Source organism: Oryctolagus cuniculus, chromosome 4 (assembly GCF_051225735.1).
Source record: "Oryctolagus cuniculus isolate XC-2025 breed Fujian yellow rabbit chromosome 4, ASM5122573v1, whole genome shotgun sequence".
NCBI lineage: Eukaryota > Metazoa > Chordata > Mammalia > Lagomorpha > Leporidae > Oryctolagus > Oryctolagus cuniculus.
Genome location: NC_142870.1, coordinates 151891337 through 151917405, shown reverse-complemented (window position 1 = coordinate 151917405; position 26069 = coordinate 151891337). Strand labels below are relative to the sequence as shown.

Below are 26069 nucleotides of genomic sequence, written 5' to 3'. Positions count from 1 at the left end.
AATGCAAACTAACACATTACTTGGACAATGTGCTGATTGAACAGGGTTATCACACAGTAAAGATAAACAAGACCGCATCACACCTGTTTGATGGTGTGGGCTAAATCAGTTTCCTCTTGGGATTCCAGGAAGCCAGGTACACTGGAGAGGAGGGGACCTGCCTGCGTGCCTGCCTGTTGGTTAGAGCCGGTGGCTGGGCGGCTCCCGTTCTCTCTGGAGAGGCTTCCTGGGCTCAGGCAGCATGCCCTGTGGATTTGCTTCCTTCTTCCTCAGGTTTCTTCCCAGTCTCTTTGCAATGGAGAGCCCCCAAGCTCAGCCCTGCACCCCTCTACCTCTGTGTGAGCGGGGATCCCATCAGATCCACGGGTTTTAATACCATCCGGAAGCCAGCGACTCTCAGATGTGCATCTCGGGTGCCCTCCCCAATGCAGCCCGGCCCCGAGTATGTATTCCTCTGTCCACCAGACGTTCCCCCTTGGATGTGTCCTGCATGTGTCAAGTTCAGCTCATCTGAAGAGGAATTCACCCTGGTTCCCCGAAGCTTGCAACACATAAGCTTTCCCCAGCATGGGTGTGGCCAGGGTAAGATCTTTGGGGTCATTCTCACCTGCTGTCTTCCTTTCTCACCCTCCTGCCGGTTCCCACGGAAAACCTTAAAGGCTCAGCCTTGGAAGCATAGCCAGACACTGTGAGCAACCCACTCGGGCCACTGTCATCCCCGCCAGCCCCGCTGAGGTGGTCTCTGAGCTGCCCCTACAGCCAGAGGGTCCTTTTAAAATGAATCAGATTTTGTCATTTGTCTCTGCAATGCCGCTCAAGGAGGACTTCCCCTGTCATATTAAATAAAACAATCTGTCTGCTGTTATCTGGTTGCCTATAGTCAGCCTCTCTCATCTCTTTCTCTTTCTCTGTCTCTGTCTCTCTCTCTCTCCCTTACCTTTCTTCCCCTCCTTCACTGAGCTCCGACCACAGGGCCTTGGCATGAGTTCCCCCTGTGTCTGGTTGTTTCCATCGCCCACCCCCTCATCTTCTACACATCTTCATCCCACGTTGCAGCTCCTCAAGGAGGCCAGCCTGAGCACCTGCCTTCCACACACTCCTGGTTCTCCTCACTCTGTTTTTACTTTGCACAGACACCATCACTCGTGTGTGCTGATGTCTTTCTCCCTCTGCTAGATTGTTCACTCACCAGGGCAGAGGTCGTCCCTCTGTCTGGTGCTAACGGGCAGTATGTGACACAGTGGGAGTGTGGTCAATGCGTCTCCTCAAGTGAGTCCCTGTGAACTGTGACAGTGCTGAGAAGGAGAAGGGGAGGACACACTATAGATAATAACTCGTCAGCGGCGAGTAATACCGGGCAGGATCTGTGCCATTGCCTGTTCCGAGGGCTTTGCACATTTTTGTCTTGTTTCAGCCTTAGAATGATGCTAAGAGATTGCTCCACAGAATACTCCCACTAAACACTGCAAGAAACCGAAGCCAGCCTTTAAGTAAATACCCCAAAGGCTTATGGCTGGTAAGTGACTTGCCTCTGGCAAGTCCTAGAACCCAGCCTGTAAGTGCAGTAAAGCCAGTGGAGTTTATGAGTTGGGCACGGAGAGCCGTGGGGAAGCACGTTGCTTTGTTAGTCGTGCTTTTCTAGGAGTGCTTTGCTGGATGGGAGCCTTTGGCTGTAATTCCCTCCCAAGGTGGCTGGTGGGCTCTCCTGCACCGCCAGCAGTGCGTTCTACTCCTCTCTTCTCTTGCTGTCTGACCGCTCCCTCTGTTCCTGCCAGGAGGGGAAGCCAGCTGGGCTTCAGTGCCGGGGAAGTTTGGTGGTTTCCCATGTCCTTTCCCAGACGGATACAGTGACTCAGCCTTTTGGGAAACGCTGATGTCTGCCCATCCCCCGCCCCCCAGGAAGGTGACCAGCGCTGCTCAGCTGGGAGTCCCAGGTGACTGCTGCTTCCGGAGCCACTTGGTGGAGAGCGGACTACCTTCTCCCTCCTCTTAGGGCCCTCGATGGCCAGGCCCGGGGGCTCTTCTTGGAGATTTCTTCCTGGATGGCCCTGCTCCCAGGCCCCCGGAGGCTGCCGCTAGCAGGCTACCAGTGAGAAGCCCATTTGTGAACCGGTCGTGGCTTCCTCCTTAGAACTGCATTAGGTTTCTCTACTGGGCGATGAACTGTGACAGATGCAGTGGCTCCAAGCAGCCAGCGTTTATCATCTCCCAGCTTCTTATTGGAGCTCTCTGCTTCCCGCCCCGTCCTTCACCCCATTGTTCTGCACTCTCCCGTCAGCTGGGGCTGCAGCCTCCTCAGAGACTCGGCTGGGGGAGGATCCACCCCCAGGCTCTGCCAGCCCATTCGATGGAGATCCTTGTTTTGTGCAGCTGTGGTCCAGGGGCAGCCCCCAGTTCCTGGCTCTGCGGCCATCTCACAACCTAACAAGCCTTCTCCGAGCCAGGATGGGGTCTGGCGCTCCAGTCTGCCCCGATGGAGTCCTAGAATGTGATGTCATCAAGGGGGTGCCATCGGTCGCCTCTGCCGTCTTCACCGATCCTGCCCCACTCTGGGGGTGGAGTGTGAACACCAGGATGGGGAAGTGTTTAGGGGGTCGTGTTGGGGTGTGTTTATCCTGGCTCCTGAGAGATGAGGAGCCCAGAAGTTCCCAGGGCGGCTGTGCAGGCCAGCTTTGTACTGGATTCCATGCTGTTGCGTGTTGGGTAGGTGGCAGGAAGCTAGTTTCTTTGCGACTGTGCCTTCACCTGGATCAGGCAGCACCTGCAGCCTCACAGGGCTTGCACTTCGAGGCCCAGGCCCTTGGGCAGCTCTGGGACTCTCACCACCTCTTCTCTCCTTAAGCATCTAGCACCCGCTATTCTCAGGTTGGGGAGCTAATTGCCAAAGGCAAGGAAAGCCCATTAGCTGCTCATCGGCTCCCTTTGCGTGCCCAGGATTTGCTTCTCCAAGAAGCTGCGGGGCGAGGCGGAAGTGTCCGTGGTTCATGCCGGAAGCGCGCCACCGCCTGTTCCTGTTGAGCGCCTGTTCTCCTTTGAGGGCAGCTGTCGTCGGGTCGGGTGTGCAGTGAAGCGAGCCCGAGCCGCCCGCCGTGGTGGTGGTGGTGGTGGGGAACTTCTCGTACCAGAAGCAGAGATGGCAGTGACCACATCCTGTACCCTCGTGCGTCAGGCTGTGAGCTGCTCACGGTCAGCCGGCCTCCCTGTTCACGTCCAGGGGTTCCCTGGGTGGATCCAGGGTGGACCCACTTAAGATACGACAGGCTTCCAACTCATCGTGTAAAACCTCAGTGGCTGTTCCTAAGTGACAGACGGTAGCGTCCATGCCTCAGAGGAGATGGGGGGTTCGCCCTTCCCTGGCCCAGGCTTTGTGGTTTGAGAATAAATACAAGGTCCTGCCAATCAGAGCATTCGAGGGCTCTTTGAAAAGTCTGTGGAAAATGTGTATTATTTATAAAAAAAAAACCCTCTTCCTCTTCCTGGATTTCAAAATCCTTTTGCTGTACGACCTCATCCGTTCATTGCGTTTTGCTTGAGAAGTACTCACGTGCGTGCGACGCTGCGGGTCTTGGCCGAGTCTTTCCTTTGGAAAGTTCGGGATCTTCTGCTTCGGTTCCTCATCACACGCCTTTTACCCGGAGGGCAAAGGAGAAGCTGAGTGCAGCCTCTGAGGAAGCAGTGAGATAAGAAGGCTGAAGAAGGCTGGGGTTCAGAATTGGGGCATCCTTGGGCACTTCGTTTCCGCTGGGTTGACCGGCTGGGAGTCGGTACATACTATTACGTTTCGGTACCCTCCCTCTGAACACAGGATGGGTTAGAGGGAAAAGTAAACTGAAAACGAGCTGCTCACGTTGGCTTGCTTCGCGAACCGCAGTCGCACACCTGCAAAAACCAAATCCTCTTTAGTTTTCTTTCACTTTTCCATTTCATGTGACTCATACCCAGGTGGTGCATGGTAGCACAAGTTGCTTCCCACGCTGTATAAGAATCCTGGAAATTCACTTTAAACTATTTTAATAAAAAAATAGCCAAATTATATTCAGAAGCTGTTGGTGGGATAGGTCTCGGAGTCAGTGTGTTGAAGAGTTTTTTGATCCCTACTTGGTAGAGCGACCTCCGGCTGGGCAGGAGGGCCCTGCTTGTCCCTCAGCTGCCCGGAGTGGATGCCTGTGGTGGGAGCCCTGGGCAGAACTGGAGCCCCGTCTCGAGTTTCCACTCTCTACAGAGCACGTGCTGTCTGCCGCAGCGGCAGTGCCACTGGTTACCAAGGAATCTCCTGTAATTTCTAACACCCACGTGGCCAGACCAGTAGTGTCCTCCAGAGATCCATGTGGGGCATTTCCTGCTGGTTCTGATGGGCACGGCTGTGCTCTGTGTGTCTGTGTAGCGGGAGCCTGGCCAGCAAGAGCAGCCCACCATCTGTGTGCGCACATGTGGACATTGACCTTGGGGCTGAAGGCCTTGGCCTTACCCCATTGCTCACTTGTGCTACCTTCCTGGATGTCGACTTGAACTGCCTCCCAGTATGCCTTTAGTGTATCTTTGATAGATTTTTGCCAGATCGCTGTCTGTAGGATTAAAACCTTTTAAAGATGAATGGGGTGGGTGGCACTGTGGCATGGCGGGTAAGGCTGCTGCCTGCAGTGCCAGCATCACATATGGGCGCCGGTTCTAGTGCCGGCTGTTCTGTTTCCGATCCCACTCTCTGCTATGGCCTGGGAAAGCAGTGGAAGATGGCCCAGGTCCATGGGCCCCTGCTCTGTGCACTGGCAGTCATGAGCCCCTGGGACAGGTGTGTGACTGGGGCTCCGTGTGTGCTGTTTACCAGTTCTCTTGATGTGTTTCACATGATGATGCCTCTTGGAGGTCTCTCCGTGGTCTGGGTCTCTGTCCATTCTTGGAGCCGTTGACCATCGTTGTTTTTAGCAATGCTTTTCTGGCAGCTTCTTTCAGGGAAGAATCCGGGACTTCATTAAATACCCACTGATTATTATTTTTTTTTCTTTTTATAGTGTGCAAAATTGCAGTCTTCCTATGTGGGTGTGTTTCTCTGTCTCTCCAGATCTCAGAAGAGTGATGTTTACAACGAAGGCTACATCTTGGAATTAGACTGCTGCTCTTCCTTGGATCACCTGTCAGACCAGAAAATCATCCCCGAGTTCATTAAGAAGGTGAGCACATGGAGCGAGTCCCAGGGCAGGTGAGCTGGCCTCGGGCAGGCTGGCCACACCCTGGGGGGCTGGGGAGCCATGACCTAGACCTTGGTCAGTCTCCCAGGGAGCAGCCCTCCCACACCTGGCTCCAGGGGCGTTGACCCTGGAACGCCGCTGCGCCCCCTCCCAGGGACCCAGATTCTGTCTTCAGGGCTGGAGCAGTGGCTGACAGCCCACGTGCTTGCGGCTGGGACCCCCTCACCAGACCACGCCCCCTCCCGATGGGGTGCACCTCCCCATCCCGCCTTCCGCTTGGGCTGTGGGCCTTTGTTGCCACGAGCCCCCCTGCCTTTCCTCCTCGGGACCCAGATTCCTGTGGCCGCTGGCGTGTGGTTGCACCACAGAGAGCTGGGGGCTGCAGGGAATTCCTCTCCACCCAGAAATGTCTGGTTTTGAACGTCTCTTCACGCTGCGTGAGTTTCCGTGCCTGACCGCAGCGTCCCTTTGAGTTTCAACATGATGTGGACTGCAGAAGGAATGTTCTCGGGCCATTGCCTAACGTCGTCTCCTTCTCCCTCACCCCTCACCCCTCACCCCATCACCGCGCCTTCCGGCGTGCAGCCATGCATTGCCGAGCCACTGGGTTACGCCCTGAGAAGTGGGAGTCCTTAGGCGATCCCAGTGCCGTGGCAACCTCGTAGCAGGCACTTAACACGACGCTGGCTGGTCAGCCCCGCAAGGTGGCCTCCTGAGGCCATCAGGGGACGCAGCGAGCATGAGATGTGTGAGGCTGCTGCCTACAGCAAGCTGCTTGTTCACAAGTGGGGGCAGACCGTAAAGTAAAAGCAGAAAGCGTAGTGAATATATAACCCAGTGGCAGAGTTGGTTGTTACCATTAACAGGTACTGTGACTGTGCCTCCTGGTTTGTGCTCTACTTGCAGAAGACTGGCAGTGTGGTGGGTTTATTTATGCCGGCGACACTACCGCCACGTGCGGCCACGATGTCGCTAGGGGACGGCATCACCAGGCACAGACAACTTTCAGCTCCATGAAAATGTTCCTGGACCGCGGTCGTCTATGTGGGTGCTCATGGCTGTAACGGTGTGCACTGTTTGAGCTCCTGTCGGCTCAGGAGGGAGTTCATTCATAAATCTTGCTGGCGTGGAACAGGACTGGGAAGCAGGCCCTGGGGTATGGACAGGAGTGGAGGGACACGGGGCAGAGGAGCAAGGTGCCGCCTGTCTAGGCTGGAGGAGGAGGAAGTGGAGGAGGAGTCATGGTCCTTGTAGCTGTTCTGGGGCAGAGGGAGGGGCACAGGTGAGGGCTTGAGGCAGGTGGGAGCCGGTGGCATCTGGGCTTCAGAGGGGGGCTGGGAGAGAGGGTGGGTGAGGGTAGGAGAAGTGCTGGGCTGGCTCACAAGCAACAAGCTGATCATTATTTAAGAAATGGGAGAAAGTAGTTTTGTCACACTTGCATGAATGTAAGGACACGACTTTGGTTGTTTATTTTATCACCCACGTAGACATCTGTATAAGTAGGGCCATCTTTGAATTGATGCAGATAAAAGTACTTTAATCAACTCGAGTGAGGACATTGACTCCCAGATCTGAATACTGAGGGAAAATAATTTTGGAAATGGCTCTGTAATTAAGATTCGGAGGCATAGGATATTTGAGGTTTTATGTATCTATTTGCGAGGCAGAGAGACAGAGGGAGAAACAGAGAGAGAGGTCTTCCATACTCTGGTTCACTCCCCAAATGGCTGCAACGGCTGCAACTGGGCCAGACTGAAGCCAGGAACCAAGAGCTTCCTCCAGGTCTCCCACGTGGTTGCAGGGGCCCAAGGACTTGGGTCATCCTCCACTGCTTTCTCAGTGATATGCAGAGAGCTGGATTGGAAGAGGAGCAGCCAGGACACCGCCAGTGCCCATATGGGATGTCAGTGCTACAGGTAGAGGCTTAACCTACTATGCCACAATGCCAGTCCTCTCCTTTTTTTTTTTTTTTGGTTAAAGATTTAATTTATTGATTTGAAAGAGTTAGAGCTCTTCCACTGGTTCACTCCCCAGGTAGCCGCAATGGCCAGGGCTGAGCCAGACCAAAGCCAGGAGCCAGGAGCTTCTTCTAGGTCTCCCACATGGGTAGCAAGAGCCCAGATACTTGTACCATCCTCTGATGCTTTTCCTAGGCCATTAGCAGAGAGCTGGATTGGAAGTGGAACAGCTGTACATGAACCAGTGCCTGTATGGGATGCCGGTACTGCAGCCGGCGGCTTGACCCGCTACACAGCATCGCCGGCCCCCAGATCTGCTTTTTACAGACAGGTGATTTGATGCCTTTGTCTTAAGCCATCCAGATCATCGCGTGGCTAATGCTTTGCACTGTGCCCCGTCAGCTGTTCAGGAAGCAGGAGCCCGGGTAGCGGGCCCGTGGGATGCCGGATTCCTGTTCCGCAGGACGTAACCTCCGAGTTTCTGTACCCTGGAGGTCACTCACCAGTTTTATGTAACTTTTACCCCCCGCATTCTTTTCCACCACTGCTGATAAATGTGTATGTGCGCATCTGTATCTGATAACGCGTCCAGTAATTTGTTACAAAGGTGATTGACGCATGCTCATTCTGCATTGGTGTAAGAATTCTTCTTCTGGGGCCGGAGCTGTGGTGTAGCGGGTAAAGCTGCCGCCTGCAATGCCAGCATCATGTTTGGGTGCCGGTTCGAGTCCCGGCTGCTCCTCTTCCAATCCAGCTCTCTGCTATGGCCTGGGAAAGCAGTAGAAGATGGCCCAAGTCCTTGGGCCCCTGTATCCATGTGGGAGACCCGGAAGAAGCTCCTGGCTTCAAATCGACGCAGCTGCAGCCACTGCGGCCAACTGGGGAGTAAACGAGCTGATGGAAGACCTCTCTCTCTCTCCTTCTCTTTCTGTGTATCTCTGACTTCCAAATAAATAAACAAATCTTATAAAAAAGAATTATTCTTCTTTAACATTTTGAAAATGATACACTTTAAAACCCACTATGGCATCCTGCTCCTACCCACCCCTGGTGTTTAAATAAAAATGGCTTGAGCCAGGGCAGCGCTTCGATGTCTGACCAGGAGTTTGTCTGCAGGTGCACAAGGTGACTCTTAGGGTCATTCCTGCCTTGGAGCCCGGGTGCATGCAGCTGCTGTGACCAGCGAAAGTGCTCAGAGGAACCCTGAGACCACGCTGCAAGCGGTGGGAGTCTGCCCTGCCCCAGCCGGCAGTGGGCGTGGCCTGGGCAGGGGTCCTGAGTTTCTGGTTACTGGTGCTGGCTCAGGTGTGGTTTCCAGGCCAGTAGGTAGCCCTGATGGCCAAGATGAGAGGGGCAAAACAGTGGCACTGGGCCCCCTTCCCTCTGCCCGGCTCTTCCTGTTCTGAGCATGCTTTCTAGAGAAAACAGCCACGCGTGCGTGCTCAGAGCAGAGGGGGCCCGGGGCGTGGGGAAGTGATGGGAAGTTCCTGTGGTCACACCGGTGGACAGCCACAGGGGGCTTTCGGGGATGGGTTTACTAGAAGCTCGTTTGGGTATCTTCCTTGCAAATGGTTAAGGGCTGGCGCCTCTCCGTGTACGTGGTGACGCTTGTTAATTGCCATGCCAGCAGGCCACGATGAAGCCATGTCCCTGGCTGCTGCGACTTGCAGTCATTACTTTTTATCTGGGTCATCATTTTGTGTGAGACAGCGGCTCCTGTTCCTATGACAAGTAGATCTGTCTTGGGATGAGACGGTCATTATCTCATTTTGTCTCTGTACCATCACGCCTGTTAGCTGTTCGGTGCAAACCCATTGGTGGTTTTTTTTTTTTTTTCCTTTTTTTCTTCCCTTTAAGAACCACGGCCCGGTATTATTTTTCCAACATGTGTTCTAAATTAGCAGAATCTTTTGCTGGAGGACTCGGGAGAGGAGGCGGGGGAGGGGCGCTCATTATTTCCCACAATTAGGGAAAATAAAGTCATTTGTGTCCCTGTCATGTGAAAGGAGCTGATGATGGGCTAATTTGCAGCCCTCTCCCTCCCGGTTTTCCACGGAGGGGTTGGGGATGACCCTGTTGCTTGCAGTGTGGGCTCAGGGTTCCTCTGAGCACCTTCGCTGGTCACACGCCGTCTGAGCTACCACGTTGTCTTGCTCTCTCTTGTATCCCGCTGGCTGCAGCCAGCTGGCCTCTGTGTAAAGTATTTTTTTGTGGGCCATAGCACGTGTGAGATGTAGAGTTACGGGCAGACTTGGGGGAGGAGGATATGTTTGCCCAGCCCCGAATTCTCCCAGGACAAAGGGTCGGGAGGCTGTGGGAGAACAGCGGAGACTCAGCCCTTGTCCCAGAAGTCCGCGTGGAGCCTGTGCGCCTGGCGGGACCAGCAGAGCCGTGGGGGGCCCTGTGCGTTTCCTGTTCTCCAGAGCCCCCAGAGGGCTGTAGAGGACAGAGTGACCCCGTGCACGGAGCCTGCATGCTTGTCTGCAGACCACTTGAAGTTCTGGGGAACTTAGTGAGAAAGCACATTTATGCCTGGAAAGCACTAGAAGGTGTCCAGCCATTGCACATGAGCGCTGGTTGGAGCTTCCTGCTCAACAGGCCACGGGCAGTGGTGTCTCCCAGACAGGAAATGAAGCCTGGGACTGCTGCATCGTGAGCCTGGCTCCAGTCTCCCCCAGAGAGGCGGCAGTCAGTGGCAGAGGGACTCGGGGGCCGTGAGAAGGTTCTTGGGCTGGGGGGACTGGGGAAGGTTCTGGAGAAGTGTGGTGTAGAATGAGGGCCCTGCAAAGGGAGTGAACGAGGCTGGCAGCCAAGGGGCAAGGTGGACAGGAGCAGGAATGAGGCCCGGGCAGAGAGCGAGCCAGGCTGTGTTTGGCCTGGACGTGGCGGTGGCGGTGTGTGTGTGTGTGGGGGAGTGGTAGAGTTTTCAGGAACACAGGGCTGAGTCCTACCTTGGAAGCTCAGGTGAGTCAGGCGGGGTCTACCAGAAGGATGCAGGGGATGGCATGGAGCCCGGGACGGAAATGGAGGAAAATTAAAAAGAAACAAATCGCCTCTCTTCTCTCTCTCTGAGCCCTTTGGCTATGGGATGTGCAGTTGGCCCCTGTGTGTGCATCCAGGGTCTGTTGGCACTCACAATGGGTTTTCAGTGTTAAGGAACAGGCAGGCCCTGTCCTTTCACTCTTGTCACAGCCCCGCGGAGTCCCATCCCTGTTTATGCTGGCAAGCAGTGACACCCAGAAGCTAGGCAGCTTGCCCAGAGTGGAAACTGCGAATGGCAGAGCGTGGGGTTTCACGTTCGTGGCCTAGGGACAGAGAAGGAGGTTGGGCTTGGGCGGCAGAGGGCGTAAGCAGCGTGGGGTCGGCGTGGGGAGCCCCTTCCTTGCAGGCATGCCCCTGGCGGAGGCTGGGGCTCCCGGCCTCACTGTCTAGCTTCAGCTTCTCCTGGTGGAAGCCGGCCCTTGGTGCCTGCTGTGCCAGGTGGGACTGGCCTTTTGCCCTGGGCTCGGCTCTAGAGGTGGGCTCCTTTCGTGGTGAGATCGGGGCCTGAGTGACCCAGTGACGAGGGAGGTCCCACACTGGACCAGGTGTCGGGAGGTGGGGCAGCCCTGCCCTGTCAGTAAACCAGAGGGTGCCACTGCCCGGACCTCAGGGGAGGAGCCTGACAGATTGAAGAAGTCTCCGTGGCTCCTCTTAAAGAGGCAGAGTACCCCTGAGTCTCGAGGACTGTGGTACGCTGCCTGCGTGAATGAAGAGGACTTCCTGGTTGATGGCCGAGCAGTCAGCCCTCGTTTCCACAGGCGCTTGTATTCCAAAAGCAGACAGACTGATAGCAGAATCCGAGGCAGAGCTGGGACCCGAACCGAACCCAGGATCTCCTATGTGGGACGTGGTATCCCAAATGGTGATTCTTTTTTTAAAAAAATTTTTATTTTGTTATTTTTTAAAAATTTATTTGACAGGTAGAGTTATAGACAGTGAGAGAGAGACAAGAGAGAAAGGTCTTCCCTCCATTGGTTCACCCCCAAATGGCTGCTACGGCCGGTGTTGCGCCGATCTGAAGCCAGGAGCCAGGTGCTTCTTCTGGTCTCCCATGCGGGTGCAGGGCCCAAGCGCTTGGGCCACCCTCCACTGCACTCCCTGGCCACAGCAGAGAGCTGGACTGGAAGAGTAGCAACCGGGACCAGAACCCGGTGCCCATATGGGATGCCGGTGCCTTAGTCGCTGCGCCAAGTGCCCACCTCCGGAGTCTCATAGTTAGTGTAAGGTGTCAATGCAGAGAGGAAAGGCAATGAGGTTCCAAGGCTGCCCTCTTGTCACTGCACCCCCAGCTGCCCCAGACCAGGGGACTCTGGACGAGTGCAGATGGTGGATCTGGAGCGGGGGGAGTGAAGGTGGGAAGCCCTTAGTGAGCTTGCGCAGGCGCACTTCGGTCTGTTAAGAGCTCAGGTGGTCACGTGGTGGAGGTGGAGTAACCTTTGGAAACGCATAGGGCGAGAGTGTTTTGGGAGCAGAAAGGGGGTCCTTTGAGCCTGACCACCAAGAACAAAGGCTTGAGTGATGTGGGTTGAGGCGTGGGGGTTAGACAGGGGTTGCAGGAGCAGAACTCAAGCCAGGCTGAGAATGTGGGTCCTTGTCTTCCGTGCAGTGCAGAGCCATCAGAGGGTTTTAAGAGCGAGCTAGAGAATGACCCAGACCAACCTTGTGGGAAGATCAGCGTGGCTGCAGGCCGTGCCTGGATGGAGGAGGGCAGGAGCGTATGCCGCTGGGGCCTGCTGGAGCAGCACAGTGCGGGCTTGAGGCTTAGCTGAGGTGGCTTTGCCGGGATGCAGGTGTGCAGAGCTGGCAGGGCTGTTGACAGCCAGGCTCCCGGGGGCCTGGTAGACTGGGAGGGACAGGCTGGGAGTGGCTTGTGCAGCTGGGGGAGCGGGGCCCCTTTGCTGAGCTAAGGAGCAGGCGGCACAGGCTGTCCACTCTGCATTTCAGGAGGTCTGGCCAGAGGTCTGGGCTGGCAGGTGGTGATTGACACCATGGTCACGGATGAAATCACCCAGGCAGGAAGGGAGGGAGGGTGTGAAGGAAGAGGGTTGAGGACTGTGCCCCGGGGGATTCCAGCACGCTCCGCTGTGCAGAGGAAAGAGACCGAAAATGCTGGAGAATTCGGGGACTGACTTGGAGCGAGTGGGTGCTGGAGGGTGGGGGTGGGGGAGGGTTGTATCTGCAAAGGAGATGCTGTCCACGGTCGAGGTCCCTCAGGCAGGAAGTAGGAAATGGCCCTACTGGGGGTTGGCCTCATGGTGCAGCAGGTACAGCTGCTGTCTGTAATGCTAGTGTCCTGTATCAGGGAGCCGGTTCGAGTCCTGGCTGCTCCACTTCCCATCTGACTTCCTGCTAATGCACTCGGGGAAGCAGCCAAAGATGGCCCAAGAGCTTGGGCGCCTGCCACCCACGTGGGAGACCAGGGTGGAATTCCTGGCTCCTGGCTTCAGCCTGGCCCAGCACTAGCTGTTTTGGCTATCTGGGGAGTGAATCAGAGGATGGAAGCTCACTCTCTCTCTCCCTCTCCCGCCCTCCCTCCCCTCTCTCTGTGTCACTGTGCCTTTCAAATATATATATATATATGTGTGTGTGTGTGTGCGTGTGTGTGTGTGTATTTTAACTGTAAAAGAAACGGCCCTGCTGGAATGGCTGTGTCACTGGTGACTCCCGTGGAACCTGTTGTGGTGGCCCCTCCACTCCCAGTGTGTAGTTTCACAAGGTCTGAGCCAAAATATCTCAGGGTTACAGTGGGAAGTCACTGGCCTTGGCTCATAGAACTCATATGTTCCTGTGTCATTCCTAGGATGATTGAGTGGGGATTATTTTTTGCATTTTAAAACTTAAATTGTTCTTCCTGTCCACAAGTTAGCTGAATTATCTTCATGAACTTTCCTTAATGTAATTTTTTATTAAGCAACTGAATTTTAAATACCTGACCTGCAGATTAGAAGTATTATAAGTAAAACAGTGCAGTTTTAGGTCATTTTTAGTGTTCAAAACACATGAACTCGTAATAAAAGAACTTGTAATGGGATCAGAAAAAAAGGGCTTTGGAGCTCTAAAGATGGGGTTGAGACGCGCACAGCACGGAGGGGCGGCCTATTGCTGGTGCTGCGGGCAGCTGGCCGCCGTCAGGCCTGCACGCTGTGCACTCTCTGCATAGTCTTTGCCCTCAGTGCAAGACGACAGAAGCTGTGCTAGTGGCTGACGGCTGGAGCAGAAGCAGGTGGTGACCCCGGGGGAGGTGGATGCCCAGCTCCAGGGGACCTCCTATCCTCCTGGGAAGTGTCCCTGCTCCCCAGCCCCGCTTGGGAGGAGAGCAGTGGGGTCAGGGCTCGGGTGACCTCGCCTAAGGCCAGCCTGGGGGCTCCTGAAGGGGAAGGGGAAGGTGAAGGTTGGCTGGCGGTTTCTCCAGGACACAGCCGGGGCACTCAGATGTCACCTTGTTCCTCCAGCATCATGGTGGCTCCTGGAGAACTCTGCCATGGACAGGCTGGGCCATCCTCTAGGCTCCGGCTCTGCGGCCTCTGAGCTGTGCTTGCCTACAGCATGTCGCGGTGGCAGCCATTACTGGGTGCGGAGCTGGAGTCCCTTCCTGCCCAGCCAGCGGCCGTTGTCGTGTGGCCCCAGGAGCAGCGCCCTGGTCCAGGAGGGGAGGGGCCAGGCTGATCCTCCAAGGGGCCGTGGCTCTGATGAGGTCTGTGTGCAGAACCTGCCTCCTGGTTTACCTTGGCGTTCCTTGGATTCCACTGGAGAGCGTTCCTTCTGCTCCGATCCCCGTTGCTATGAGGGAGCGTCTCAGTGCACAAAATCAGTGCAGAAGCCACTGACCACTTCCAGCGGTCCCCAGCTGGTCAGCAAGAAGTGCTAGTATTTCAATAAACATAATGAAATAGTTGCCATGCAAATTAACATAAACATGATTTCTCCTTTACAGTTACCCTTTTTCTTTGTGATAAGAGCCCCTAAAATCTCTCCTGGTCTTATAACGTGGATCTCTGATCTGCTCATTCTATACACTGACAAGGTTGACCCTTTGGCTTAATCTTCTTTCGTCCCCTGCCCTTGTAACAGCCATTCTCTCCCATTTCTATGTTTTCAGCCTTTTTTTTTTTTTTTTTTTTTTTTTAAGATTCCATATATCAATGAGGTCATGCAGGGTCTTTCCTTCTGTCCCGTGGCTTATTTCACTCAGCATCACGTCACAAATGGCAGGATCTCCTTTTGAAGGCTGAATACTATTCCATCCTTTAGAGATCCTACACCAGACGTGCACTCCCTTCATCCGTCAGCAGGTTCCCCTGTCGTTTTAAAATGAGTTTCAAGTCCTGGCTGTCTCCAGCTGTAGAGAATTGCTGCAGGCTGGAAGAATGCCAGCACTTTTATTGTCTTGTCTTGGTTCCACTGAAACGAGATCTGGCACAGATGCTTGGAATAACTGTGTATTGTGATCCTTCCCCGAACCTCTTAACGGAGGGAAGGTTTGGAGCAGGCCAATTAAAAACCCCCTCCTCTCTCTCTTTTGTCACCCTAGAAAGACATGTGTTCGGCATGTGTCATTCTTCTTTAATAACAGACATAGCCAGCTTCTAACACACAGTCAGCAAAAACTAGGGCAGTTGGATTTGTTGACAGCTGTGGAATCGGAGACAGCGTCTGCTCTGCTGTCTCTTAAAGATACGCTCCCGCTGTCTGCTCTCCCCCGCCCGTCACAGTCATTTAATCAGATCCTCAAACACATCAGGTTTTCCAGCTTTGATTTCTCATGCTTTCACCTCTCCCCTTGAGCCTGTAATCAAGGGTCCAGCGTTTTATTCCGTAGCAGGTCTGTGTGATAGAAATACGACATCGGCCACCTCTGCATTTAAAGAGGAAAAATGAGAGTGAAATCAGTTTTAGTAGTCTGTTTCACTTAAACTAAAATCTCACCTTTTAGAGATAGAATGAAAGTTTTTTTTTAAAAGATTTATTTATTTATTTGAAAGGCAGAGTTACAGAGAGAGAGAAAAAGAGGCAGAGAGAGAGAGAGAGAGAGAGAGAGAGAGGTCTTCCATAAGCTAGTTCACTCCCCAATTGGCTGCAACAGCCAGAGCTGCACTGATCCAAAGCCAGGCACCAGGAGCTTCTTCCGGGTCTCTCATGTGGGTGCAGGGGCCCAAGGACTTGGGACATCTTCTACTGCTTTCTCAGGCCATAGCAGAGAGCTGGATTGGAAGTGGAGCATCCAGGTCTCGAACCGGCGCCCATATGGGATGCCGGCAGTGCAGGCGGTGGCCTTACCTGCTAAGCCACAGCGCTGGCTCCAGAATGAGAGATTTTTACACTGACTTTTCCCCAAGTAAGTCTTCAGGATTTGGTGTCACCTATACACATCTCAGCTTGGATGCTCAATTTTTCATAGTTTATATTTTAATGTGGATTTTTAAATTCAAATTAGGAGCAAGCATTTGGCCTAGCAGATTCAGCTGCTGGTTGGGGTCCCACCCAGAGAACCTGGTTGCCTGCTCCTCTGCTTCCAGTCCAGTTTCCTGCTAATGCACACCCTTGGGGACAGCAGGTGATGACTCAACTGCGTGGGCCCCCGCCGCCCCCATGGGAGGCCTGGACGGAGTTCCAGGCTCCTGGCATTGGCCTGGCCCAGCCCTGGCCGTGGTGGCCTTTGGGGAGTGAACCAGCACGTGCAGGATCTCTGTTCCCGCCTTTCCAATAAGGAAATGACAGTAAATGTTCAATAAATGAAATAGTATTGAAAACCCCTCTCCTGGGTTTCAGCAGCTCTGTGTTAATGGCCTCACAGACAGAGGTGTCGACAGGCTACAGCCTTGGGCAGCATGGTTCGGTGGGATCCACTTCTGGGTTTTCCACGTCCTGCAAGGTGACACAGAACATTGCAGTTACACGTTTTGTCCGCTCCAAGGGAAGGTGGCGCACAGAGCAGTGTGGGTATTTGGGCACTCGCACCAAATGCTCACATACCAAAGGAGGTCTATTTTCCCCCATGGAAAAGATAAGATGTTCTTGGGCCAACTTTATCATAGATCCTCATGGTGATATATTTGAGATAAGTACGTTTCTGCTTGTAACGGTGTTAATTTAGGTGAACCCGTGTATTTTAAATTGCATGAAATGTGTGGGTGTGGAAGTGGTGTTTTCCTCCCGTACTGGTATCCAGTGCAAGCTGCTTCCTGCGCTCTACCTGTGCATCTTTGCTTTGGCGTCTGGCATCACGGAGCTTCGGCCACCTGGTGCGGGCTGCAGGTTCACCCTGTTCATGCTCCTCCAGGGTGTTTGGGATGGGGCACTTTTGAAACCCGTGAATGACGCTGTCACTGCAAGCTGCAGCCTGAGTTTTAACATTTAACATTAGGGTAGCCGATGTTTTCTCCTTCAGCTCATATGTGGATGAGAAATCTCCATAGTGGAGCCACTTAGTGCACTGCATTGTTTGTATTGAAGGTAATGTCAATATAACAGAGTGCGTCACTCGCTCACAAGTGTGCAGCTCAGCCAGCGCACCTGTGTAGCTCGAACCCAGGCCAGGAGATAGGACAGAGCCCTTCCTGGGGCCACTGCCCACCCCCTCCACCCCCCCGTAAAGTCAGCTCCATCTGATTCCTAACAGCACCGCCTGCTTCTGTGAATGGCATCTTTCACTCGGCTCACGTCCGTGAGATTCATCCATGTCACATGGGTTGGTTTTGTTCATTTGTGTGTAGAATTCCTGCCATCTTCTTTACTTTTAAATCATTTGTTTATTGTGTTTTATTTGAAAGGCAGAGAGCCGGAGGGTGAGGGGACACACACACACACACACACACACACACACCTGCAACAGCTGGGGCTGGGTCAAGCCAAACCCAGGAGCTGGGAATCCGGGTCTCCCACATGGGTGGCAGGGACCCAGGTAATGAGCTGTTCTCAGTGCCTTTCAGGGTGCGCATCGACAGGAGCGGAGCTGGAACTCCAACCCCAGCACCCTGACATGGAATACAGGTGTCCCCCGTGGCGTGAACCTCTGCCAGACACCTGTCTCCGCCTTTTAATTTTTGGAAGATGTGTTTATTTGAAAGGCAGAATGACAGAGAGAGAGAGAGAGGAGCAGTGGGTTAATGCCTTGGCCTGAAGCACCGGCATCCCACATAGGTGCCGGTTTGAGACCTGGCTGCTCCTCTTCCTGTCCAGCTCTCTGCTGTGGCCTGGGAAAGCAGAAGATGGCCCAAGTGCTTGGGCCCCTGCACCCACGTGGGAGACCTGGAGGAAGCTCCCGGTTCCTGGCTTCAGATCGGCACAGCTCCAGCTGTTGTGGCCATCTGGGGAGTGAACCATCGGATGGAAGACCTCTCTCTCTGCCTCTCCTCTCTCTGTGTTACTCTGACTTTCAAATTAATAAATAAATCTTTAAAAAAAAAAAGCGCAGGCCGGACTGAATCCCAGGCACTCCAGTATGAGATGCAGGTGTCCCAAGTGGCAGCTTAACCCACCGTGCCCCAGAGCCATCCCCGCCCTCCCATTCGGAAAAGGGCAACTCAGCCGCTGCTGTTTCCCCACCCTTGTAGCTCCGAGTTCTTCCTCTTCCGTCTCCCTTTACCTGTAGTTCTGTGTGCTGTCAGGGTGCCTCACTCCCCTAGGCACTGCGGCTGGCTGTCGTCTTTCATTCTGAGAACAGCCTAGGTCGTACAGTCGGTACTCAGTGAACAGTTAGGAAATGCAAGAACAGCCATCTGTGTGTGTGTGACACAGAGTTTGTGGAAAGTGAAATCGGAAGATAAATGGATTTCAGTGCAAATGTTTGGAAATCCGTGCCTGCAAGGAGCCTTCAGGAAGTTTAGAGAGAATGTGTTTTATGAAAAACCTACACGTGCATATCAAAATTTTTTGAACCAAAAAAGGCTGTTCTTTCTTTGAAAAACATGTTTATTTGTATTTTTTTATCTATCTGAAAGAGAAACACACAGAGAGAGGGAAACGGAGGGTTCTCCATCCACTGGTTCCCACCTCCAATGGCCAGGACTGGATCAGGCCGAAGCCAGGAGCCTGGAGCGCCATCCTAGTCCCATGTGTGGGTAGCATGGGTCCAGGCACTTGAGCCGTCATCTGCTGCTTTCCCAGGTGCATTAGTGGGGTGCTGGATCGGAAGCAGGTGAACCAGGACTGGAACTGGCACTCCAAAATGGGGTGTGGACATTCCAGGCAGCAGCTTAACCTGCTGCCCCACAACGCCTGACCCAAACCTATCTTTTAATTCCGTTTTTTCAGCAAGCTTTGAAAAATAGTCTCTTATTCCCAAAGCTTGCAAGACATGAGAATTGTGTAGGAAAAGGTGCTTTGAGAGGTGATGCCGTGAACATAAAGCAGACAGAGTGCTAAGATGCTTATATTTTCTCTCTTTGCTCTTAGCTTGCAGTAGCTCTTTCTAGTGTTTGGGGAGCTTGACACTTGTTGGAGCCACCCTGCCTTCAGCCTCCCCTTCCGTGTGTGGCATTTGCCATGGTCACCAGGACAGTTTCCAAAGGGAGATGGATAGAGAGGAGATATATGTACTTCTTATGGGATGGGAGTCGCTCAGGCGCTAATTATGCACCGCCAGTGAACACATGTGGCAGCTGACGGGTTGACAGCCCAGGTTGAACCTCCCCGTGCGAGTGTCAGGAGGTGCCGACACCCCCTCCCCAGCGCCGCTCCGCACAGAGCCCGAGTGTGGGGATTTGGACTACGCTGGAGGCGCATGCGGGCTGAGGTGTCTCCTGGAAGATGCCGAGTTTATCCTGGCAGGCTGTGAGGTGAGGCCGTCTGCTGTTTCTTCCCCTCATGCTGGAACCTTTCTCTTTTACTGCTTGCGATTCTGCGGCATCTTCTCCGAGGGCTTGGAGAGCCTGAGTGATGACAGGGTTACAGCCCGTGGGAGGTCCCCCACGCCCCAGTTCTGCCTTCGGGTGCAGCCGCTGGGCTCTGCAGGGAACTGAGTCAGCGAGTGGCAGAGGGCTGCAGAGGGCGGGCGTGGGGGTACAGAAAGCACTTGGATGTGAGATGCTAAGTTTGGAAACTGACCTGCCTCCCCCAGGGGAAAAGCCTCGTTCCAGAATTTTCTCTGATTCCGGTAAAGGAAACCCACTTCCTAGTCATGTCAGCTGTGTTTAGGGGGCACTGGGCTTTCTCCTCTGCTTGGCTCTCTTCTCTGTGAAACGAGGATTCGTGCTAGAACGCCGTCTCTGTGTGCCTGCAGCTCTGCTGTCCTGGAGCCGCGGCCAGTCAGGGTTACCGGAGCCGGGCGGCTTGCGTGCAGCTGGCTGGGCTAGTGCCCGGCACCCTCCTCCTGTGGGCCTCCCTGTACACATCCGAGCCTTCCCTCTGCCCTCCGCCCGCTGCAACCATGTTTGTGGAGTGCGTGATGACTGTGCCGCCCTCCCCTTTAACTCCTGAGTGTCAGTGATGCTCAGAACCAGCACTGTTATTTTTACAAAGCTTTTTTTTTTCTTAAGATTAAAAATAAACATCGCCTCCTGACACTCCAGTGGGAGAAAATCTGTTGTGAGAAAAATCTAAACTTTCAGTGATTCATTTGTTGGCTCACTTTTGACTCCTTAAGCATTTCAAAGAATGAAAAAACAGGATGGATGGCCGTTCTGGGGGGAGGTGCTATAATCTGTACAAGTAACTCAAGATGTTTGTAACTAATTGTTGTAAATTTAGCCTAAGCAGAAAGAGAAAATATAGAAGTAAGCTGATCTAATCAATTACTTCCTGATCTACATTTTTCATCCTGGCCGCCTGCTGGTAGCATTCCTGGATTTGGAACGGACGTGGATACTTGGGGTGTCACCGGTGGGAGTGATGGGGTATTACTATTATTTTCTGGGGAAGTGGGGATGTTATTAGCGGAGTGACAGGGGTGTTGTTGGTGGGTGTCTTAGTCTGCTCCTAACGCCATGACACAGAATGGCTAAGTTACAAGGAAAACAAGTATTATTTTGGCTCGCGCGTCCGGTCCACGGTGGAGATGCCCCATCTGTCCGTGGCCTTCTGACTGGCAGAGTCCAGGACAACACAGGACGTCGGGTTGGGAGACGGGGGTGGGGATGGGGGATGGGGGTGAGGGGTGCGTGTGTGTTCTCTCTTCTCTCCCCTCTCACAAAGCCCTTCCCCCGCCCGTGCTCATTGGTGGGGACCCCACCTGGGGGCCTCCTCCAGCCGGATCGCCGCCCCTTGCCACGGTGGGGTTGAGTCTGCGCCCTGGCCAATGCCTCACAGCCGACACCAAACTCAGACGTGTGCTTCCGAAGGGGGCGGACCACGCTCGGAGCCCAACAGTGGGGGCCCTAGGGCTGCCCCTGGGCAGAGGCCGGCAAAGAAACCTTGAAAAGAACAAGGGTGTCGCGTGGGGGACCCAGGGGTAGAAGCATCAGAAATGCCCCCGAAGAGAGCGGGCCTTTAAGATGTCTCCTGGCGCCAATCAGGCTCGTTCTTCCGGTCCTGTCCGGTCCGGTCTGTGGGTGGAGAGGCTTTACCTTCAGCCACTTTCCGCCTTGCAGGAGATGCGGTCGGCTTCCCGGAGCGCGTCCACCGCGTCTCTTTGTGATGCCTCCGAATACAGGCGCCTCTGGCCCTGTGCGACTCCAGGGCACGGGCGCCATCCACTTGGTTCTCGGAGAGTAAAGCCGCATCATTAATTCTCACACTGCACGGTTGCCACTTGGGGCACACAAGTCTGCCTGCAGGTTTGCTCAGCCGATGAGTAATGGGAGCCACGCTGCAGTGGGGGTGTTTATTTACCTGGAGGATGGAGACCTGTGGGTCCCGGCAGTGCCGACTCAACCGATACAAACCCGGAGGCTGATGCCAAATCGCTCTTCTCTCTGTGTGAAAGCAGGTTCCTAAGGGACCACTTCTGGGGGCGCATTTGTGTTATCCTTGCTGACATTCCTGCTGCTAACTGTGTTTCTCATAAAGGATTGTGGATCCTAGACGTCTAAGAAACCAGGGCAGCCTGGTATCTCCTCCAAGTGAGAGTTAGTGAGGTTTGCTATGCTTTAAGAGACATGGGCTGCTGTATAATAAGTTACCCCGGAACATACTGGCTTAACACAATAGTAGCCATTTATTTTGCACACAGGTCTGCCCCTTGGGCATGCGTTGGCAGAGGCAGCTGGTCTCTGCCCGCCATGGCATCAGGTGGATGGTTTGTTGGCGGCCCGGAGGATCCACGTTCAAGTGGCTGGCTGGTTGGTGCTGGCCGTAGGCTTCTCCGCAGACAGCGTGGGTCTCCTGCAGGTGTAGCGGCTGGGTTCTAAGGGCAGGCATCCCGATGGGACAAGATACAAATCCATGGATTTTTACGTCAGCCCTCAGAAGTCCCATGGAGTCCTTCAGACCTTACTCATTGGTTGAGGCCATCACAGTGACTCGTCCTGGATCAGGGAGAAGGGACAGAGTTTGTGCCTTGGGGGGAGGGGAGAGCGGGGAGTGGTGAGGTTCTAGCAGCCTGCATGCCATGAGAGGTATAATCGTGTCTGTCCTGGGAATGTAAGGTCCTCCACCTGTATGAATTCAGACATGCGGTGTTCATTCTACTCGGAGGGAACAATTCGCATAGACTACATAAAAATCACAATGGAGGCGAGAAGCGGGAAAAAGTCCAGAATTGAATATAAGGTTATTGTGCATTGAAAATCAGCTTTATAATTCTCAACAGTTGTATGTGCACCCCCACACACACCAAAAAAAAAAAAAAAACCCTTATTTGTTACTCAAAGAGATTACACGTCTCCATGAGATCTGAACGCTCTCAAATCATTTTCATCTTCCAGAAAAAACACCCCAGCTTCTCCAGGGCTATTTACGAAAGCACAGTGAGACATTCGTTTCTGTAGCACAGTGTAATGAAAACCAGCCCCTCGGACTTAGTCTGAGGACTTTGTTCACCGAGGGAGTTTCACACGCCATGAGGCTTGTGTTGTGGCTGTTGGTCTGTAGCGTGGGGACTCGGAAAGGGGTTAAAACGGGGATCGCAGTGCGCGACGGCCCCGTCTCTGTGGTCTGTGAAAGTGCCTTCCGTGGAGGCTTTGGCAGCCTGTGTAAATCTGGGGAGGGTGGGGAAAAGTCGCACACACTGAAGTTCAGAGCAGCGTGGTGTGAAGATGAACATCTGCTCCCGGTTGCGTTCTTCAGGCTTTGCGCTGGCTTCGAGAACATCTCCAGGAGTCGTAATGACAAGCCCTCCAGGCTCGTCGGCCCAGGCGTGTCCTTCCAGGATCACTAGTGCGAGCGGACTGTAGAACTTGGCTTGTTGGCTTTGGCGGCTCAGAGATTCTGGCTGGTTTTGTTTACTGGGAAAGTGTACTGCCTTGTCTGAGGAAGCGCCTTTGGGGTAATGGCCAGTGAGCAGGCATTTTTCAGAGCAGATTGATTGATTTGAGAGAGTGACAGGGAAAGATCGGGGAGAGAGAGAGAGATTTTCCATCTGCTGGTTCACTCCCCAAATGGTTGTAATGGCCCGGGCTGGGCTAGGCTGAAGCCAGGAGCCTAGAACTCCGTCCAGGTCTCCCACGCGGGCGCAGGGGTCCGAGCACTTGGGCCACCCTCTGCTGCTTTCCCAGGCGCATTAGCAGGGAGCTGGATCGGAAGTGGAGCAGCCAGGAGTTGCTCCAATACGGGAGCAGGAGGAGCACGTGGGACCTTAACCTACTGCACCACAGCGCCGCCCCAGCCAGGCATTCTATTTTTTACCTGATGTTAACGCATGGTTTATCACAGCCTCTCTTCTCTTGTGGAGGGGAAGATTGACTTGGCTTGCTAAGACAGAGTCTGGAAACCAAAGAGTTCAAACGATTGCTATCTTGTGGCATTGCCTTCTTGAAAGGTGCCTGGGCCCTCAGCCTGCTTTTGCCAGTTGCGGATGATGTGCAGGCTTTCAGAATCTCCGATGAGCTTGCTTTCACAGCATCACTGGCCCCGGATGGGTATGGGATGACTCAGGTCCTGCGGAAGTAATCCGTTACCTATTCATTCCCTTCATAAATGTTCATTGAGTACTTACCGGTGTCCCAGGAGCTGTTCCAGGTGCTGGGGGCTGTGGCGAGGGAGCTTTCATTCAACTGGAGAAACCAATCGTGGGAAGCCTGCGGGAGGAACAGCATGCTAAACTGGGGGATATGCAAGTGCTGAGGCCCCAGATGGGAGCAAACTTTGATAAAGAAAAGCAAAGCAAGGCCACAACAGCAAAACCCAGAGACTTGTGAAGGTGACCAGGAGGAAGCCAGGTGAGGGAGGTGGCCTGAGGGGTGGGTGAGGCTTAGTTCAAGATGGATGGGTGTGCAGGGTTGCACCAGGGCATGTGGCAGAGTCCCTAAGGCAAGGGTGATGCATACTCCCCAGTTCCACCCAGAAATGCAGATTACTTGGCCAGGCAAACCCAATGGACCATGGGAAACTCACCCTAACCAAGAAGATGCCACAGTTGCAAGTGAACCCCTCAGCCTCCAGTATGTGTGGTGTTGGCTATGCAGGCCAGGGTCAGAGTTGGGCTCTCATTCCAAATGGGATGCTGGTGGGTGTTTCACACAGGTGCCCTCAACTTGGCACCAGGCAGGGGGTGAGTGCCACCCAGCACCCAGGATCTTGGCTTCGCCTCAAGAAGGAATTCAGGAGCGAGTTGGAGCACAGCGAATGGCAAGCTGGAAGCACATCACCGAGGAAGCACACGTGCGGCCCCTTTGGAGGGCAGTGGTGCCATCTCTGAACCACGCTTAGCGTTGTGTGGGCCCCTTAATGAAGGGGAGGCCCATTCCAATAAGGGAGGAATATTGATGATCTTCCCTGGTGGAGGTGAAGGTAAGCAGACGTGCCCTAGACTCTAGCTGCCACCCCTTTTGGCTCCTTACATGCTCTGGTAGGAACCTGTCGTGGTGGTGGTGGTGGGTATGTCATTTAGCATGCAAATATATTACAATGAGCATATAATGAGCTGTAGGTCAGTCTAGAGCAGCCTTGGCTCCTACAGTGGTTTGAGCCTGGTCCAGCCAGGGGGGACTGTTTGTCTTCAGAGCAAGAGGCCCAAACCCATAGCCTGCAGGTCTTGGGGTAGCAGGAAGTACCCCAGGGGGCTAGACTGCTCCCTCAGCCTGTCTCACACCGAGTCACCTCTGTCAGGGCCCGTCCGGAAGCTGTGGGCCTGGATCTTGGAGGAGGCAACCAGCAGAGGGGCAGTGCGCAGGCTGGAGCGGAGCTGTCCAGGAGGAGGGAGGGTTCTACCACGGGGCATGCCAAAGGGGATGGTGGTGAGGACTACAAGGGTGTGAGGGCTGTGGCAGCATGGAGGTTACTGGAATGACAGTCTGAGGGAGACGGCGCACAAGCCAGAAGGTGGTGGGATGTGCAGAGACTGGGGGTGGAGTTGACATGGGCAGGTAGGCAGCTAGTGAGTAGCGGGCACTGAGGACAGCCCACACTGCACACACTGCCCACATCCCATCGTGTTCAGTGCAGATTCCGCATGATGAGGTCTCGGCACACCCCCTCGCCCATGTGCAGCCAAGCCTCACTTCCCATCAGGCCCGAGACGCCATGACACCTTCCTGGAGATGACCACGTGGGCCACAGCCCCACCCCAATCTCTGCTGTCTTTGAATATCCTATCAATCAGGCCCCACCCCGAACTCTACCCCCAGTGGATCCTGTACAAGGATGACCCGAGCCTCCCCCCACACTCACATCTGAGAGTGTGCCATCCCTCTTGCCTTTCAGTAAGTCCTGCTTCTCTGCTCACGTCTGTGTCTCCCCGTTGTGTTCCTATACGTGGGAAACAAGGACTTGGACTGAGGGTAGCCAGAGAGGTCTCTGTGAGCCCAGCCGGGGCGCCTGCTTCCCACACAGCCAGTGAGGCGGGCACAGCTGGAAGAGCCTTGCTTTCTGCTCTTGTTGGTGTATTTCTTCAGCTTCTGGCTTCAGATAGCTTTAATTTAGTTGTGTACCAGGTGGAAGTGGCCAGGAAAGAGAGAGAGATTGAAGACGTCAATGCACGTGTCAGGGAATTGGGTCCTACAGGAGGCTGGGAAACCCGAGCCACTGGAGAAGCCCAGATCTGGGTCTGCCCGCCCACCAGCAGGTGGAAGTGGGTGGGAGTTGATGGCAGAGCATGGAGGCTCTTGTCCTGGACTCCCCAAAGGATTAAAGATGGTGAATCACGTGACTCTCCGTGCGCCTCCCTTGCGATGGTCGCTGGTAGAGGCCAGTGTGTGTCTTTGGAGTGGCAGAGGTGGGCTGTGGACTGTGGGCCGTCTGGGCTGTGGGTAGGGTGGCTACCACTTTGTCTGCTTGGGGCCTGGGCGTTCCTGCAAGGCTCTCGGGATACAGGCCGGCGCTGGGCACTGCCATGTTTACTGCAGTAACATAACAGCCCGTGGGAGTCTTGGTGACTCAGGTGGTGGCCCTGGCTCCACCCTTGTGCCACTCCCTTCATTGAGAGGGTTACTGGCCAGCATGAATGTGGGCATGGCAGGGCAGCTGGGGGGCCACAGCCTTAAAGGCAAACCTTGCTTGTGTGGCCCTGGGTGGAGTGGAGGGATGTGACAGGCGCGCTGAGAGGAGCGGTCCTCTGTGTGTGTATGTGTGGGGGGGTGGTCTTCACTGTGGTCATGTTTAACCAGAGGACTGTGTGTCTCCCAGCCAATCCAGCTGCTGCCTGTCACTCACACCAGCATCGTTGCAGACGGTTTCACCAATGGGCGGCAGGTTACCAGCTGTTGTGCACATCTGGGCCCAGCGGTGTGTCACTGTGCCGTCGGCAGTGGCCTCCTGCCTGCCCCCCTTCCTGACGTCTGGGCTGGAGACTTTGCCAAGCCCTGGCGTCTCCGTCAGCTTACAGCGCTTGGCTTCACTGTGGTGACTGTCG

At 54.3% G+C, this 26069-nt stretch overlaps 1 protein-coding gene across 5 annotated transcripts in view; it reads left to right on the top strand.

Annotated features, from left to right (window-relative positions):
- Nucleotides 1-26069, top strand: part of RFTN1 (raftlin, lipid raft linker 1) — a 225572-nt gene that overhangs the window by 124918 nt on the left and 74585 nt on the right. For 4 of the 5 annotated variants that reach the window (XM_002716182.6, XM_089332280.1, XM_051818491.3 and 1 more), the window contains one exon: nt 5060-5168. In XM_002716182.6, the coding sequence (XP_002716228.1) occupies nt 5060-5168 (109 nt within the window). Of the gene's footprint in view, nt 1-5059; nt 5169-18888; nt 18964-26069 lie in introns of those variants that run through there. The other variant, XM_089332281.1, reaches the window with a different exon arrangement.